The 17971-nt window shown below is 41.0% G+C and overlaps 2 protein-coding genes and 5 non-coding genes across 7 annotated transcripts in view; 2 read left to right on the top strand and 5 right to left on the bottom strand.

Annotated features, from left to right (window-relative positions):
• Positions 1-984: 984 nt before the first annotated feature.
• Positions 985-7782, top strand: dcaf7 (ddb1 and cul4 associated factor 7). The gene is made up of 7 exons (XM_008295347.1): positions 985-1356; positions 1656-1814; positions 3667-3778; positions 3854-3972; positions 4056-4265; positions 5067-5184; positions 6480-7782. The coding sequence occupies exons 1-7, from the start codon at positions 1219-1221 to the stop codon at positions 6650-6652; spliced, it is 1029 nt and encodes a 342-aa protein (XP_008293569.1). The 5' UTR covers positions 985-1218; the 3' UTR covers positions 6653-7782.
• Positions 7783-7927: 145 nt separating this feature from the next.
• On the bottom strand, positions 7928-7999 carry trnac-gca (transfer RNA cysteine (anticodon GCA)). Its single transcript has one exon. It is a non-coding gene; the product is annotated as a tRNA-Cys (tRNA).
• A 2881-nt stretch (positions 8000-10880) lies between these two features.
• Positions 10881-17971, bottom strand: part of kcnh6a (potassium voltage-gated channel, subfamily H (eag-related), member 6a) — a 32649-nt gene continuing 25558 nt past the window's right edge. Inside the window, exons 10-16 of the mRNA XM_008295348.1 lie at positions 16198-16450; positions 15487-15680; positions 14217-14313; positions 13843-14130; positions 12742-12925; positions 11906-12113; positions 10881-11147 (exon numbers count right to left, since the gene is read on the bottom strand). Of these exons, the coding sequence (XP_008293570.1) occupies positions 10881-11147; positions 11906-12113; positions 12742-12925; positions 13843-14130; positions 14217-14313; positions 15487-15680; positions 16198-16450 (1491 nt within the window). The remainder of the gene's footprint in view (positions 11148-11905; positions 12114-12741; positions 12926-13842; positions 14131-14216; positions 14314-15486; positions 15681-16197; positions 16451-17971) is intronic.
• trnac-gca (transfer RNA cysteine (anticodon GCA)) lies at positions 12629-12700 on the top strand. The gene has a single exon. It is a non-coding gene; the product is annotated as a tRNA-Cys (tRNA).
• trnac-gca (transfer RNA cysteine (anticodon GCA)) lies at positions 16841-16912 on the bottom strand. Its single transcript has one exon. It is a non-coding gene; the product is annotated as a tRNA-Cys (tRNA).
• trnac-gca (transfer RNA cysteine (anticodon GCA)) lies at positions 17109-17180 on the bottom strand. Its single transcript has one exon. It is a non-coding gene; the product is annotated as a tRNA-Cys (tRNA).
• On the bottom strand, positions 17887-17958 carry trnac-gca (transfer RNA cysteine (anticodon GCA)). The gene has a single exon. It is a non-coding gene; the product is annotated as a tRNA-Cys (tRNA).

Genomic DNA, 17971 nt, shown 5'->3' on the forward strand with positions numbered 1-17971 from the left:
TGTTTGGTTCTCTAGAAATCACAATGCTACTGATGTTTCTAATTTCATACTGATTATGACATTAGAAACACACACACAAAAGAACATTCTCTCACAGTACATGGAGATAGGACAAGAAACAGTTGTGCTGCTCCATCAAAAACATGCGGCCATGATTTGTTACAGTTAGTTTTTCTGCCCTCTAGTGGTCACTGTGAGTAACTACAAGTTTTGTCAATTTAAACATAATAGCGTATGTACACTTCTGGTTTAAACATTTCAAAATAAAGCAAAAACAGAAAAAAGCTACTTATTTGCATAATGTAATCAGTGAAAGATAATGAACATTGTATGTACACTGATTTACTAATCATACATTGGCATTGTAACATTCAGAACACTACGGATGTTATGCCCAAACCTTTTCTACCCATTTATGAGGCTGTTCAGTGTTTCCCAAAGCCCCAGAGGACAAATGTCTTATACTGTCCACAAGCAAAAATATATTCAGCCTACTGTCATTTATGAGGCAAGAAACCAGAATATATTCAACTTCAAGAAGCTGGAATCAGGGGGCATTAGACTTAAAACAGATCAGTCGATTATAAAAACAGGTAAACCTTTATTTAATAGTTGATAACTAATAATTAACGTGTTAGAGCAGCTCTAATACAATGCACGAAACTATATTGTTAAAAAGGGTTTGTGTGAGACGTTTATCAAATTTTTTTTAAACAAAAGCAAAAACAAAAACAAACATGGCATAAAAGATATGAAACCATAATAAAGTACTTTAATCAATCTATTGTTGCAGCTCGAACACCAATTACCTACAAATATTCATTTAATCAAAACAATAATTTTAAACATAAATTCGGAGTAATAGGAGTAACAGTGAAAGAAGAAGAATCTATTAATATGATTTATTCGTCATTTATTAACGTCAATTTGAGTGCTGAAACGTGAATAAGTCATTTTATATTGAAAGTGCGAAGCCGAAGTCGCTTGTGTCGTTTCTAACTTAACGTCTCTTCAGGTCGTAACGAGCAATGCTACTCTTTGTTAAGTAAAGTGCTGAGAAATCTTAATCTGAGACGGGCTGTGCTTAATTAGATAGTCGTTATCACTAATTCTGCTCATATTTGTTCTCGTAAGTTAAAGTATTGGGTTACAGTTTGCCTGCGGAGCTACTTATTTCGCACTTAGCTAACGCTAGCGTGTTAGCTGCGGTTCGGGAGGATGTCGCTTCACGGCAAAAGAAAAGAAATCTACAAATACGAGGCGCCATGGACGGTGTACGCCATGAACTGGAGCGTCCGTCCCGACAAACGCTTCCGACTGGCGCTGGGGAGCTTCGTGGAGGAATATAACAACAAGGTGCGCAGTGTGCTTTCGGCCATTCATCAGCTAACGTTACGCTAAAGACGTTAGCGAGTTGATGCTAATGCTAGCTGTCCTACGCACCGAGAGATAAAAATAACGATGCTCGTTTCGTTTTTATTTATCAGAAAACAAAAGTGCCAAAAATGTCCATGTGTTCATATTCAGCAAGTCTGCCTTTGTGTCCTTAGTGACAATGTCTGTTCGCAGCTCCATATATAGTTCCTACTATTTTTACCCCTGCATGTAAACAGTGGTTTGGTTTATACTGAAAGAAGGTGTTCTGTGCTGCTCAGGTCCAGCTGGTGGGTCTGGAGGAGGAGAGCTCAGAGTTCGTGTGCAGGAACACATTCGACCATCCTTACCCCACCACCAAGATCATGTGGATCCCAGACACCAAGGGGGTTTACCCGGACCTGCTGGCCACCAGCGGGGACTACCTGCGCATCTGGAGGGTAGGATGTCTGATGTTAGGGACTCAAACTCAATGATCATCAAATAAGGGCCAGAGCAAATAGGAGGTCACAGACTGAAATCTGGCCACCACAACCAACCAACAGTGAAGCCTGTAGACCTGGACTTACTTCCAGTCACCACTATTTTTCTGACAGAACTTTTTTCAAAACCATTTCTCTGTCGTTGTTGTACCATACAGATGCATTTTTATGGCACAACATCTCAACCAATTCGAAATTTCACAATGTTGTCACCTAAACATGTACTGACAGTATAAAAATGCATTGGTTTTAATATGTGGGTGAAGAATCTGTGCAATGTTTTACTAGTTATAAAGTGTGTATGATGTAGGTTTAAGCTGTGGATGTAGCTGAAGCTCTTGTACAGACTCTTCAAAACAGTAGAAATGAAAACTACTTCAAAACAATTTGGAAACAAACTGCTGAACAATGCGACACTGACCCACAACCTGCAGCCAAAAGAGGGAAACAAAAAGCTGGATGGACGCAGTGTGACGTCTCAGCTAGGTTGGAGACATAAAAGTCTTGTGTGTCATTTTCAATTTAAATAGAAATGATCTTATGAGCTTTATCAGCAGTTAAACAAGTATAACTTGTACCAACTGCTTCAGATTTTTAATCAGTTGTTTTTTAATCGATCAAATAAACTCGTGTGTACGTCTACATAGCAGTCTTGCCTGCATAAGAAAATGATTAAAGTGAGTGACCAACAAAAATGAGTATTTGCCCTACAGTTATTTGCCATGTAGGAGATATTGTGCAACCCCGATGTGAGTAGCAGTCATTCTATAAATAAAAACAGTCTGGCTCCACCATTGGGGAGAAAAAAAATCCTGTTGCAATTATTTTAACAGACACTGCAACAGGAATCAGAATTTTAGTGGGAATAATAAGTTTGCACTTCTTTTCTTGGAGACATGTATAAAAAAGGTGACTTTTGCTGCGGTCGGTACCAAACAAGCCTGCTCCCTTACATCTGGATAATGTGATTCATACGTGTTTCTGTACTAAATTTGTTCGGAATATAAGATAGTTAAGACAAAATTATTTCGTAAATCAAATCACAATATGTGTCAGTAAAATCGCAGTTACATATTTTCCCCCAATCCTTCAGCCCTGCTTCACCGTATTGAGATTTCAATTCAGTGTTCAGCTCTGTCATCAAATCTATTGGAAATTTCAAAACCAACCCTAAAAGATCTAAATAAATATTATCTGTGTGTCCAAAGTCAAAAGAGGACTTGTCCCTTTATGCCATAGAGCTCCATTGTTGTCCAAATATGATTAAAAGTGACACACTGGGTCACATCTTCATTCATCATCATAAACACACACTGTGCAGCTGTTTTTTCTAAGTCCCTCATACATTGTCTCACACAGATCAACAGCTGCTTTAAACAGTGTCTAGCTGTTGTTGTTGACTTTCATCAACTGAAGCCACATATTTGTGACACATGACTAAAGGCTGAATTTTGTGTGGCACAGACATGTTGGGGAAGTCAGACAGTACGGAGAAACTGACAGATACAGGGACGTTTTGGTCTTTTTATTTGATCGACAGCAAAACTGATTTCCAGCCTTATTTAACTGAAACTGTCCTGCAGCAGTCCATGACTTTACTTAAAGTGACTAAAAAGAAGACTTGTGTGTGTGTCAGTCCCCAGTCATGCTCTGTTGTAGCATGAACACAAACTGCTCTGTTGGTGAGATCAGTTAGTTTACTCCTTCAGCTCGGCCAGCTGGCAGCTGTTAAATTGTGACTCTGGCTGGTATATAGTGCTTGTTTTTAAAAGTCTGCTCACTGCCAAATTCTTCTGCGTTTGTCTCACAGGTCAGCGACACAGAAACACGTCTCGAATGTTTGCTGAATAACAACAAGAACTCAGACTTCTGTGCTCCCCTCACCTCCTTCGACTGGAACGAAGTTGATCCCAATCTGCTGGGTAAGAAATCCACCATTTGAGGAAGCTCTCGTTTGGATTTGGTTTTTCCTTTTCTGACTGTTGTTTTTCCTGCAGGCACGTCCAGCATTGACACCACTTGCACTATCTGGGGGTTGGAGACCGGTCAGGTGTTAGGACGAGTCAACCTGGTGTCCGGACATGTGAAGACTCAGCTCATCGCTCATGACAAAGAGGTCCGTGCTGCGAAATGCATCCCTGTGTGGTCGTTTATTCACAGAAAAAAACTTGAATTCAACGCCTTTCCGTGCCTGTGCAGGTGTATGACATCGCGTTCAGCCGTGCAGGAGGCGGTCGAGATATGTTTGCGTCTGTGGGAGCTGATGGCTCCGTCCGCATGTTTGACCTCCGACACCTCGAGCACAGCACCATCATCTATGAAGACCCCCAGCACCACCCGCTGCTCCGCCTCTGCTGGAACAAACAGGACCCCAACTACCTGGCAACGATGGCCATGGACGGCATGGAGGTCAGTTTGCTGTGGACTCCTTACTGTCGCTATGTGTCTGTGCAGCTTTTCTGGCTTATTGAAACACAGAATCCCCAAAATGTTTTTTTAAACACTTTAAACTCTATGACATCAGTGAGTGTAAAAACCCAAAGTATCAAGTTTTATGGATATTTAACCGTCTGTACCCCAAGTGGTTTCTGCCAATTTTTTGCTCCTCTAACAATTTTACTCGCTGTGGCCTAATTTTTCACTGCAAAAAGTCCAGCGCCTCTATGGAACCAGCACAACCCTGGCTCTTTTGTCCAGTATAACAAACTAATAACTGCACAGTTGTGTCGATTAGTGCAACAGTTGTTTCGTTTTTTTTAGAGAATCCGGTAAGTATAAATGGTTTATTTTTGCCAGATTTCTAAATCGCACATAATGAAATATCAAAACTTGGTTTTGGGATTCAGAGGGTTAACTACAGTTTGACTTGATGTTGTATACATAGATAATATAACTAAGCTGAGTTTTTCTCCTGGTTTTGTTCGTTGTAGAGTTTCTAATTCAATCAAACGGTCTTTTTCAGCATAGTGAGGAACCATGTACGACTTTTTATTGATTTTGGCTTACATTTTTAGATTGAAAGTTAATCCTTCACCTTTGAGAGGTCAGATTTGATCATCTGCAATCTCATGATAACTAAATCTGCTAGAGGAAGATTTGTGGTACAATGAAAAGCTACCGCTGCTAAATGTTTGTCTTCTTAATTTGCTGTTTCCTATGTCAAGAACAACCTTTAAGTTTCAACCTGTCATCAATATTTCTGTGTGATAGGTGGTCATCCTGGATGTCCGTGTGCCGTGCACTCCAGTGGCTCGGCTGAACAACCATCGCGCCTGCGTTAACGGCATCGCGTGGGCTCCTCACTCCTCGTGTCACATCTGCACTGCAGGTGAGCAGGAGGTCAAATCGAAACCAGGACATAGGCAGAGGTGTATGGCTTCAGCTGCTGGTAGAATCCAAGATAACTGGAGTTTAATATTAATTATAAGGCTCATCAGACACTAGAATGCTGCACAATAGTTTTGGTGGCAACTGTTTAGTCTTTGGTTGTAAAAGTAGAAATATGACCTTCACCTCACTGTGGATGTCAGATGACAGCGTTTTGCACTGTTGCAAAAAGCAGGTTGGCCTTATTTAGCTGAGCTTTTCTATGCAGGGCTAAAATTAGGCTGAACATGGCCCAAGGCAGTTCTTTTCCCCTCTAATCATCACCATCTCTGCACTTCACGCTGCTCCAGTCTCAAATATTTCTTTCAGTGTCCAGGGTTGTCTTTCCCAGAACCACTGGTCGGTCGATATGCTTCTTATCCGACTACACTTCTCATTCCGTACAACAGTTCAGTTGATCTTTAAAAAAAAAAAAAATACAATAAAAAATTAAAAGCTGAATCTGAGATGGTGGAGCAACATATTTCTTAAATTCTGTCCAGTTGGACACTGACTGACAACTGGCCAAATTTTTGTTTGATTGATGTGTGACAGATAATAGCAGAGGTTGTAGCTGCTCGGATGGATTTTGAGGGTAAAATTAAAAAGAAATAAAAAATACTCTACAGAATTTACAGAAACAGAATCTGAAAAGGTGGAGCAACATATTTCCTGAATTCTGCCTGATTTGAAATGGGCATTTGGCCTCTTTTTTTTTTTTTTTTTTTTTCAAAACTAAGTTTTCAGTACTGGCCCTTGAAAGTGGAAGAAACTATAAAATTTTCAAACAAGGGTGATACTTGGGCCCCATAAAGTTCCTTTAAGGGTAAATATATATGGATGTATCTATATTTCTGAGTGAAAATACAGTTTTTGGTTGACAATTCACCAAATTTTGAGGCCTCCAACATCAGTAGAATTTGATATGAGGCAAATATTATAAGCCGAGGTTTGAGTTTTCCAGATAAGATGTCTTTTTGAGGGTCAGAACTTTTCACAGACAGGTTTTTGGTTCTAAATATCACATAAGTAACAAAATCTGAGCCAGTGCAGCAACATTTTTCCTGAATTCCTGAATTGACATGGATGCTGCAAATAGGCTTATAAGGCTCCCAGCTGTGGCCCATTTTGTTTGTCTAGATTTTTTGCTGAACGACAAATCAACTGGTTTAAGAGTAGGTATGAGTTCAGTGAAACCAAGACTTCTTTTGTACCACTGCCGCCCCTCTAATGTCCACTGTGCCTGTCTTCTCTTAGCCGACGACCACCAGGCTCTGATCTGGGACATCCAGCAGATGCCCCGGGCCATTGAGGATCCCATCCTGGCCTACACCGCTGAAGGGGAGATCAACAACGTGCAGTGGGCCTCCACGCAGCCGGACTGGATCGCCATCTGCTACAACAACTGCCTGGAGATCCTGCGCGTCTAAAGCAGCAGAGACGGAGCGCTGTTTCAAATTTGGACTTTTTTCCAGTCCTCATCCGTCTTCTTCCTGGACAAGGATGAGGCCACGAGTGAACTTTCTGAACGTGTTTGGAGTACCACATACCTACTCCGCAATAACCTGGTTTACATTTTGGGTTTTTGTTTTTTTTTTCCACGTCTTTACTCCACTGTTCTTCTATTAAAACGTGTTTAAGCTCTTATTTATTTTGCTCACAAGGTAGTGTTCAGCAGCTGTAAGAAGCACCAGTGCTTTGAGCTCTGCGCTGTTGTCGATGAAAGTCAGATTTTTATACTCGTAGGTGTGATTTCAGCCAGCTGTGAGATTATTATGAAGGGTTTAGATGTTGTGCATTTCATCCGTTTAGTTCGTCAAGGTTGATACAAACGGCTGTGGGTGGCAGAAGATGACCTCTCTAATACGTAGGACTATGTTGTAGCCTTCTTGTGGATACATACCATATTACTGGTGATTCATGGATCAGTATATTCTAGTCTTGTTTACCCTAGTGGCAATTTAAGCTGTTTAAATTTGTCAAATGGGTGTGTGTCCAGTATCCTCTCTTCAGATAATCGTGTCTGGGCTCAACTTGGTGACCTGTGCTACTTTGAAAAATTGTACATTAACTCGAGAGGGATTCATGTCGTCACTGCAGTGGTGTCTGTCATCATATGGTATGTTTTAGTTTGACTGGTGACGCTGAGAAGCAACCAGCAACACTGAGAACCTGCCAGAGCAATGTTGTTCAGCCTTTTAGCTCCTTAATAACTCTCCTCCTCTTCTTCTTCTTCTTCTTCTTTCTTTTTGTTTGTAGAAGATTGTGCTTGGAAAGCTGCATTTTTTTCTTTGTTAGAGTGAGTTGTGAAATGGAAGGAAAAAACAATTTTCTGACTGCGTCTTTGTCTGCCTCTATTTTTTTTTTTTTTTGTTTGTTGTTTTCAGTAATTAAAGGGTCATGTCCTTGTAGCATGCCATTACAAGGCAAACTGTACATACATATAAATATATCAACTTAAGATGTTGGTAAGCCAAGTGTTCATGTTGTAGCTTTTTTCATAAAGTTTATTATTGAATTTGCTCTAATAAATTGTATTCCTCCATGTCTTAGAAACTAACTCTGTGGTGGCGTTTGCTTTTTTAGTGAAGTTTTAATTGGTGTTAAGGTCACACCAGGTCAATCTTTATGTCACACTGGGAGTTAATTAACAGTATTGCTGATTTTGCATGGCCTCAGGTCAAAGAATAAGCATAAATTAACCCAGGGGGCACCCAGATTTGAACTGGGGACCTCTTGATCTGCAGTCAAATGCTCTACCACTGAGCTATACCCCCTCTGCTGATCAGCTGGCTGAGGTGTTTCCAGAGACCAATGTTTACCTTCACATGAGACGTAAAGCTCCTCCCTGTCCTGCTGTCTTTTTTTCTATCAGTTCCCAGCAGCAGCCTGTATTCATGGTCCTCTAAGCCGAGCAACGCAGTGGATTTGCCGAGAACCAGCAAATGTCAATATAATGTTTAATGTCACTGCTTTGGCAGGTCATCTGTGGTCATGTTCTTTTTAAAGTGCCTCTCCAGAAACCCCTAAAAAATAATCTCTATCAGTGATTTAAAAGTTAGTTTTTCCATGAAAATATTTCTTTCCGGACCTAAAGTGGCTTAGATGTAATTCTACACTGTTGCCTCAGTGAGAATGTGCAGATTTCTTTAGAATTAGAAGATCCATAAAGTGCCAAAAACAGTGTTTGAATGGCCACTTGAGGCTGCCTCCAAACTGAGCCAATGCCCCTAAACTTCCATGTTAAAATGTCCTAAAAACATATAAACATATCTGGTACAAAAAAGTGGTTTAGGTCGCTCTATATATATTCCCTGTTCATGACAACATTATGGGGAGTGATTTTTTACACAACTTGCCCATTTAAATTGTACAAGGGTTTAAAGTTCTGCATGATTAAGGCCACGGCCGCTTACTGTGACTGTAAAACTACACAACACATACGCAAGTTGTAATATGGGAGTAATTCATCCCTACATCTTTAAATCACAATCTGATTCTGAAGAAGAATAATGCTGCTGAAAGTCCCACCCTGTAAGTAAACAGGACTGGTTCCTTGGGTTTGTTACGCATGAAATCCCACAAGTCTGAATTTGTGTCTCTGAGACTGTCATTGATACGCCACAGTTTCAAGACAGAAATGCTCAGCCATGGTGATGGCTGCTTGTTTTGATCATGATTAGTTTTCTATCCTATTTAAAAACACCATATTTTGCATAGTTACATCTGAGCTGGTTTAAGGCAGAAAGGGATTTATTTTCACGGAAAAGACACACAGAATGAGTTTTAGGTGTTAATGACCGAAAAGGAACTTAAGAACAACTACCAACACATGTGTCAGAGATAAATAAGGCACTTAGAGGTTCAGCTCACAATAACAAAGCAAAAATGACTTACGTTTTTAAAAATAAAATAAGCTAAAGGAAATAATTTACTCACTGCACGCACTCTGGAACAAACAGGACCAGCTTAGCTGAAGGACAAACTGACAAAGACACTGAGTTCACCTGTCAGCTGCCTGATTAACACACCTGCACCTGCTTCCAGGTGGTGGGATCCTGACCCAGCAGTCATGTGACCCCCACTGCCAACAAGAAACCTAAAATTAGATGAATATATTACCTAATTTATGAACCTTTTTGTCAACTATTGTTAAGCTTTAACTCTGACATTAAAATTATGCAGGTGAATTTATAATACACATCATATTTAAGGGTCTTACAATTAATATTTCAATTAGTACTGTCAATTTGTATAATAAATAATATTGTGGGGTTGTTCACCTGATAGTTAAACTAATCAGGCACGTTTCTAAAAATAAATAATATTGTTGGGTTTTACCCTCTATATGAGTCATGTAAATTTCTATTGTACATGCCATTTATTTACTCATGGTGTGAATGTCTACTCTGCTCATTCTGCTTATTTTCTACATCTGATGGTGCAGCCAGTGTTACAGTAACAGATTGGAAAATAAAAGCATTTTTGACTCCCACAGTAACTCTCCAGTGTGTCTTTAATCTAAAAAAAAAAAAAAAAAAAAAAGATAAATAACAGGAGTTTGTGCTTCAAGAAACATTATACAGAATTACAAATGCTTCAAAAGTCATTACATTCACCTTGTGGTTGGAACTGTGAAATCATCTTTACAAGCCTCTTCTCTGTGCCTGCATGTGACTGACAGTTACCATCCACTTCACTTGTCACTCAGCTGATCTTTCACAACCTTCTGCAGTTTTTCCCTTTACAGTCTATCCACCGCGAGTCAGAATAACCGGGAGGGAAAAAAACGTCCTCCAGCGTTGGCACCTTCAGAAAAACACATCAGGTGCGTTACGAAAACCACGCGACCGCGCTGCTTTGAAAAATGAGTCGACAGAAGTCTGAGCCCGACAGCAGATGAACAGAAAGAAACAGGGAAGACGAGCAAAGCAGTCATGATCAGAACAAAAACTGTAAGAGCTACATGTAAATGTACAAGAAGTTTTTTCAGCACTGTTTGATTGTGTACATCGTAATACTTTCTCGTGATCAAATGACACGCCTAACAAGTATTACTGATTCATGTCAGAATGTCACAACAGGGAAGATGAGATGAAAGTTATGTTAATTCTGCCTTCAGCCTTCATCTCTCTCAGCCATTTGCCTTTTGATATTTTTCAACATACACCACAGCAACACTGAACCTAACAGTTACATTTACTGGACGTGCGCTCCTTAAACACATCTCTAATCATATGAAAATAATCTCCGTTCCAAATAAATGAATACATTTTTCTACACTAAATGTGCAATTCTTATACAAAGTGAATGCAGATAATTCTTCAAACGTGTCTTTCATGTCTCTCTTCAGGGATGCAGTTTGTGTAGCTTTCAGATCGAGTGACTGCTTGGTTTTCACACTTGTTCCACCCCGCTGGGGAGGAGTAATCTCTTCGTTGCACAGGGACCTTAAGGGTGAAGGAGTATTGAGTCTGTGCGTAAGAAACAGGAGGCACTCTGAACCCTCTGCGGCATGGAAGTCCATTCATCCCACGCTCCACAGCAGCATCTGACCAGGAGAGGGGGTTTCAGGGGGAAGGACGTGACGATCTGGGGGGGTGGGGGCATATGGCTGTTTTGTCCAGAGATTCGGGCTGCTGGGTGGCATTGGCTGTTCTAGCTGCCCGGCAGGACCGGGTCAGACACGTGCCTTTGGATCTCCTGCATCTCTGTGGAGGTCTCCAGGTGCTCAGGGAGGGAGGGGAAGCGCTGGGTGCCACACAGCAGTCCAGGAGGCTGCTGAGGAGGGGTGATGTCCACAGAGGGCAGGCGTGGAGGGTCGGCCTCCGGCGACATGGACATAGTGTCGTCTGACGCCACAGTGAGGTGGATACCGCTGGACAGGGAGTCCTTGGATTTGTGCTGGAAGTCAGAGTCTGGACTCTGGAGGGACAAAGAAGCAGTTTTAACATTTTTGTAACTCTAATCGTTTTTTTTTTTAAAGAGATTTTCCCTGTTTTGTTGAATTCTGGATAATAACCAGAACATTCACACAAAAAAGTATTAATTTACATGACAACTGTGAAGAGAAAAAACATCAAAAACATAGATTTTTAAACATGGTAATTTGTTGTTTTACAACTGTAAAATGACACTATTCAATCAGAACATATATATATGTATTTGACAGATATTTGCTGTTATGTGAAAAAAAACATATTAAGGACGGGAAATGCTAAATAATTTTTTAAACTGTGTGTTTATTTTTTAACAGATTTAATTTTTTTGTTAAATTTTGCAGTTATTCACATAATTCAGATGAATCAAATGACAAATAAGCATAAAGCTCTGAGTATCCATTTTTTTAAACAACACAAACAGATGTTAAATTGTTCACATTTGTGTTTTTGCTTCAGAATTAGATTTTTAAGTAAAAATATACAGAAAAAAAAGTGTTTATGGTTGGACACAATCACAGTTGCTGCCTTGTTTCTATTTACTTTTTCATCGTGTTCCATCTACCTGATTTAATGGTTTCAACTTTAATATTGACTTAGTTAATTTAGTAATTTAACACATTTTTAAAAAGTTAAAATCATTTTCGGTAGTAGGTTTAGTCCCAATAGGGTTTAAAAAAAAAAAAGAAAAGGTGATTCACAGGTCAGCAAACTTGTGATAAGCGCGTATAATAATCACAGCACCTGTATGAGTGAGGCAGTGCTGTCGATCTGCACCGGCGGGATTGGAGGGACGGTGTGGATTGTGGGAGCTCCGGTGCTGTACAGTGTGGTGGGGTGAGGCGGGTGAGGGCTGGGGGACACAGCGCTGTAGGCTGGAGGCACTGGAGCCATCTGCCTCTGGAGGAGCTGCAGGATCACGTTGATGTCTGCTGTCATACGGGTCTCCAGTCTGGACAACACAGAAAAAGGACATGAGGAAAGCTTAAAACACGACTGAGTTAAAGCACAACATTTGCACAATGATTTCTGCTGTGGCGAAAAGGTCAGTTCCTCTGTTAAGAAGCGCTTTGGAAATATTCATTTTGTCCTCAGCTGTGTCCTCATCTGCTTTTAAAGAAGTGTCCACTAGGCTTCTCTCTTGCTCTCTCTACAGCATCTCTCACACAAACATTTAGCAGACAGGCAGTTAAAATGAAGCACATATGACGGCCTTAACAGATTTTCCAACAATATCAGTCTCACCCAAAGGTCAAAGGTCAAAACATCTTCTTATATTTATCCTTTCATCCTCGTCTCTCTCCTCCATGTTTCCTACACTCATGCAACTGACATTGTGCAAGCCTGCAGCTGGGAACTGATATGCAAACACAGAAGCATTACAGGGTGGAGCTTCATGTAGAAAAGGAAACAGTGACACTGAAACAATACAAACGAAAGCCTCCACCTCAACCAGACTATCACACAGGGGGTATAGCTCAGTGGTAGAGCATTTGACTGCAGATCAAGAGGTCCCCGGTTCAAATCTGGGTGCCCCCTCTTTATTGTCACTCTTCCGTTTAAACATAAAAACCAGTTACCGGTTTAACTGGGACTGCAGCAGCTCCAGACGGGATTCCAGTTCGCTGGGCCGGTCCTCAGCGCAGGGTGGAGGGTGAAAACTGGCTCTGACTGACGACGGTCGCCTCTGGCTGTCTGAGAACTGACTGGCCCTGCGGTCTGGCCAGTATCCATAGAGGCCAGACATGCTGATAGGGGCTGCTGCTGTGCAGAAGGAAAGGAGAATTCATGTTCAATCTCTTGTCTACTTTTATTTGAAGAAAGAATGTGGGCAATACAGACTGTCACAGGGTTATTGGACTTCTCATTCCACTGTTGGTTTAGTTTTGTCTCAGCCTAGAGGCTCCTTTCACTTTTGTTCTTGTTAGTTTCAGTTTTATTTTTACTACTCTTGGTAGCACTGACATTTGAAATGTAACACCTACAAATGTTAGTTTACATCCTATTTAAGATAACTTCTAGTTGCAGCCAGTTTAAATTACACATGTAAAAGATGTGCAAATGTAGTATAACATTTCCCTAATCGTTTTCATTTTGGCTTCATTTTCAGATTGGATTTGATTAATGTTAACTCCAGTTTGAATTGTGTGTTCTTTTATGTGCATTTCATTTTATAGCACTGGTTTAAACGTGAACTTTGGACCTGAATTTAACTCCTCTGGATTTGTTTTGGCACCGACCCCCAATGACTGGAGGCAAACTCCACCCGTAGTCTCGCTATAATTCAGAGAGGAAATTGAAGGAGGAAAGGATCGACATGAAACTCCTGAGTGCTTTTCCCTAATTTCACTGCAGTGTCTCATCATATTGAAATCACATGTCATCATTAAATTAAAAAAAAAAAGGAGCTCTGCCTTGTTTTATAAAAGACATGATATCCCTGACACATCTGGAGCAAGAATTTGGCATCTAAAGTCACCTTTCTAGCAGAGGAAGACATGTAGGAGCAAAAGTGAGCTGGAAAACTATGACTTATTGAGAGAAAATGAATATCAGGGGCAAACTCTGAGGAGGACACAGATTAAACTGTGAGCCCGACCTCTAAAATGTCTTGAGGCTCTATCAGGGGTATTGGAAACTAAGCAGACATGACTGATAAATGGATTGAAGGTATTCTTTGCCTGTGTATGGAGGACCTCCGAGGTCTACCGGTGGTCCCATCCCAGCAGAGGGTCCGCTGTGAGGCAGCAGGTTGACCACAGCCGGCGGGTAATCTCGGGTGTCGCCCCCGGGTGGGTACGGCTCCCCCTTGCTGTGTCCCACGGGCTTCATTTCCTCATCACTCGACTGCGAGCAGACACTAGCGCTGCTGCAGAGGTCCTCCCACTGAGATCCTGCCATGGTGCCCCGGTGGTGGTTCGCCATCGGACAGGACTGATCTGGGTACGAGTCTTCGCGGTCCATCCCATCTGTATGCACACAGAGTCACAGGACAGGCGCGATGAGACAATGTAGAGATATTTAAACATTTAGAAGTGCCTCGTCTCTCACTCACCTGGCCTGTTTCGGCGACGCAGGGAGCGACGGTGCCTCGTCAGACGGTAGCCACATTCAGAGTCCCTGCCCGGGGTTGTCTGGTTTATTCTATCTGCCTGATACATATCAGCTTCAGTAATTCAAAAACACAAATCAAGTCTCATGCTTAAAGGACAAATAACAAATCTATGGGGGTTTTGTTTGTTTGTTTGTTTGTCTGTTTTACAAATGTGGGGCCTGTGTCCTTTCGTTGAAGAATGTTCCCTGTATAAGTTTGTATAATTGTGAGTCAAGAAATAATTTTGGCATCTTTTCAATTTCAACTCTTAAGCTTCTGAACCTCAAGTAATTTCTGGATGTTTTTCACCTCTGTGGGCTTCTTTTTTTTTTACTGCAATATAAAGTCTTGCACCTCCATGGAAACAGCACAACCATGGCCAGAAGTAGAAAGAACTCAGAAAAAATCCTTCTGTTTGATGATAAAAGTTGAATTTCTACGATTATGTATTGAAAAAAATGGAACACACATTTCTAGATGTTTTCCAAATGCCTCCAGGTGTTACAAATACTGGAAAAAAATGGTGACTCTACATACTATCGATCTTTTACTACTTACATTTTCAATTTATGTCCATATTCTCAGGTCTCTGCTCTATGTATGTGAACACAGGCTGCAGTTCATCCCAAATATGTAAACAGTCATATTGTCATCACAGTATTAAACAAGCCTGAAATAAAACTATGTATGAACCACTGTTTTTAAAAAATCTCTGGCAGTGTGTTTTGTGTCATAAACTTGTTTTTGTTTTTAATAAATGGCCAGTGTGAACAAATGAGTCAGTAACAGTTTCACCATTGTGCGATGAAGTCCTACAAGAGCCTGATTAGAGTAAACCTGTGCAGAAAAAAAGAATTTTGATGAAATATTCTGATTTTAAGCTCAGATTTAGTTCCATTTTCTACACTTTACAGATGAGTATTTTGCGGACCAATGAAAAATTTAAAATCTAACAGTCCATTCTGTTATTTGTGACTCTGACAAATGCTGTAATCTGATGATTTTTGAACAAGATGACATGACTTTTAAACCTTTTGGGGTTCAGAGGGTTAACATTTTTGGAGCAGGCGTGCTGTGCCTGTAGACACAAATGTTTGTCAGTGTGTGTTTGTGGATTCTTTAAGACCCACTCAAAATCTTGAATGACTACAAACCACATGCGTTCACAATGAAAACTTCAGTGCACACTACGAGGATGCTGCGTGCAACATCGTCCCCTGGTGGCACTCACATCTCTCAGGTTGAAGGTGATCTCCAAGTTGTTCCAGAACATGTCGGCGAAGTCAGGATACATGTCGAGCACCTCCAGCAGGTCGTCCCTCAGGATTTTGTGAAGGTCGCAGTAGGTCAAAGCTCTGACGTCAGCGCTGGATTTCCCCGGCCTCCCATACAGACTGATAGGCTCACCAAAGATGTCATTCTTTCCTGCGTAAATCACAGCAAAAAGGAAGGACCAGCATGGGGAAAGAGAAACAGTAAATCAATACATGCTTGGCAAAGTGAAAACAGTTTAGTGACAACATTTTGATGGATGAATCTGAAGCTAAAAAAAAAAAAAAAAAACTAAAGCGACAGTGACACGGCTCTACAACGCTGCTGCAGCTCAGCGCAGATTAATGGTCCCCACAAACAATGACCTATGTGGCCTGGATCTGACTGCTGGCTCTATTGATGATCAATGCCACTGTGGAATGGAAGTGGAGCTGTGCCCAAACACCTCTGGCGACACAACAACACACAGAGAAGTGTGCGTTGTGTTAGCGTGGTGTAAAGGCCAATGTCACTTGTGACTGTGGCTTTGCAGAAAACAAACAGATACAGAAAAGTGACAAAAGGAAAATCCCCAAATGATACTGAAATAGTTAAAAATGAAAACTAATCTGTTAGAATTTTTGATTTTCAGTTGAGATTTGTTGATTGCTTAAGTGAGTAACCAGCTCACCCAGTATGGCCACCACCACGTCGTCCCTGAGGATCTCTATCGAGCCTCTAGAGATGAAGTACACGGCAGTGAGAATGTCCCCACTGTGGACTAGAGTGTCGCCCGGAGGAGCATGGGTGGTCTTGAATCGCATGGCCAGAGCCCGCAGGCAGCCTTTGTTGGCACCTCGAAATGCTTTGCAGTTCTGCAGCAAACTGCGGTTCAAATGAAGACATATGTCAGCCTGTAGACACTCAGGGAAACCCTTTAAAACCTGCAGAAAAAAAGCAGAGGGAACAGGGTGAAATTAAATAATTCCTAAATGCATTTGTCCTTTGCAACACAGTTAAATGTCCTGTATCTTTGAAACTGCAAAATCTAAAAGTGGAAAATTAATCTGAAAGTTTCGTGAAAAAGAACTCGAGGGGGTGAGAGAAGGAGAGCGATGTGTCGGATTGATTGGGGCGGGGCTTAAAGGACAGGAGCTCCAAGTGATGATCTGTTCTCACATTGAATTGGCAGCCGCTAATGCTGCTCTCTGGCTGCGTCATGCTCTGGTGCTGTGAGCAGCAGAAGCCCAAGCAGCGATATGACGCACATCATCCCTAAAATATGGGTCTCTCACTGGGGCAACCTCAGTGGAAACTACTGGGTCTAAATGAAAAGGGGGCACCCAGAGTTGAACTGGGGACCTCTTGATCTGCAGTCAAATGCTCTACCACTGAGCTATACCCCCTACAGGAGGCTTCCTTTTTTTGGGATTAAAGTAATATGTGTGTATATGTGACACTTAAGCTCAGAAGAAAGATGAGCTTCCACATGAGCTATGTCCTGTGAGGATAACCTATATTGTAGAAACATACAGTCCTATAACATCTGTGCTGATCAGGACACATAAGTGAAGTAAATGTTACACAGTGTCATATGTAACCAGGGGGCACCCAGAGTTGAACTGGGGACCCTTTGATCTGCAGTCAAATGCTCTACCACGGAGCTATACCCCCTACAGGGGAATCCCTTTTTTGGATTAAAGTAATATGTGTATATATATGATGCCTAAAATCAATAGAAAGAATGGTTTCTGCATGAGCTGTGTCCCGCAGTGCATTGAGGATAACATATACTGTAGAAACATACAGTCCTATAACATCTATGCTGATCAGGACACATACATAATCACACCCTTCCATTAAAGAAAAGACAAAATTCACAATAGTCACTCAAATAAGTATAAACTGAAAAAAGTAATAATCAATTTAAAAAATTGCTAAATTATAATTTAGTGAAATAAGACATTGCTTTTGAATTGTGGTTGAAAAGAATAATTTAAAAATAACAAAAACTGTCCTGGACAAATTAGAGCACTTTGCTGATGAGCAGTGGGCCTAAATTAAAAATACCTGTCAACAGGTGCAGATTGAGTTACAGAAAACACTTGATTGCAGTGATTTGCTCAAAAGGGTTGTTCAACAAAATATTAGTTTACGGGTCCCATCATGCTGGTTTGCTTGTGTTTTTTTTTCTTCTAATATTTCAGTTGAACCACAATTCAAAGGCAATGTCATGATTTTCATTAAATTTTATTTATTACTTTTGTCAATTTCAACTTATTTCAGTGACAGCTGTTTTTTTCCTTCTTTAATGGGAGGATATGAATACATTAGAGGAGACTGTAAGTAAAGTAAACGTTACACAGTGTCATAGTGAGCCAGGGGGCACCCAGAGTTGAACTGGGGACCTCTTGATCTGCAGTCAAATGCTCTACCACTGAGCTATACCCCCGCAACAAACACTG

The sequence above is a fragment of the Stegastes partitus genome, unplaced genomic scaffold (assembly GCF_000690725.1).
Source record: "Stegastes partitus isolate 25-593 unplaced genomic scaffold, Stegastes_partitus-1.0.2 Scaffold1038, whole genome shotgun sequence".
Taxonomy (NCBI): Eukaryota; Metazoa; Chordata; class Actinopteri; family Pomacentridae; genus Stegastes; species Stegastes partitus.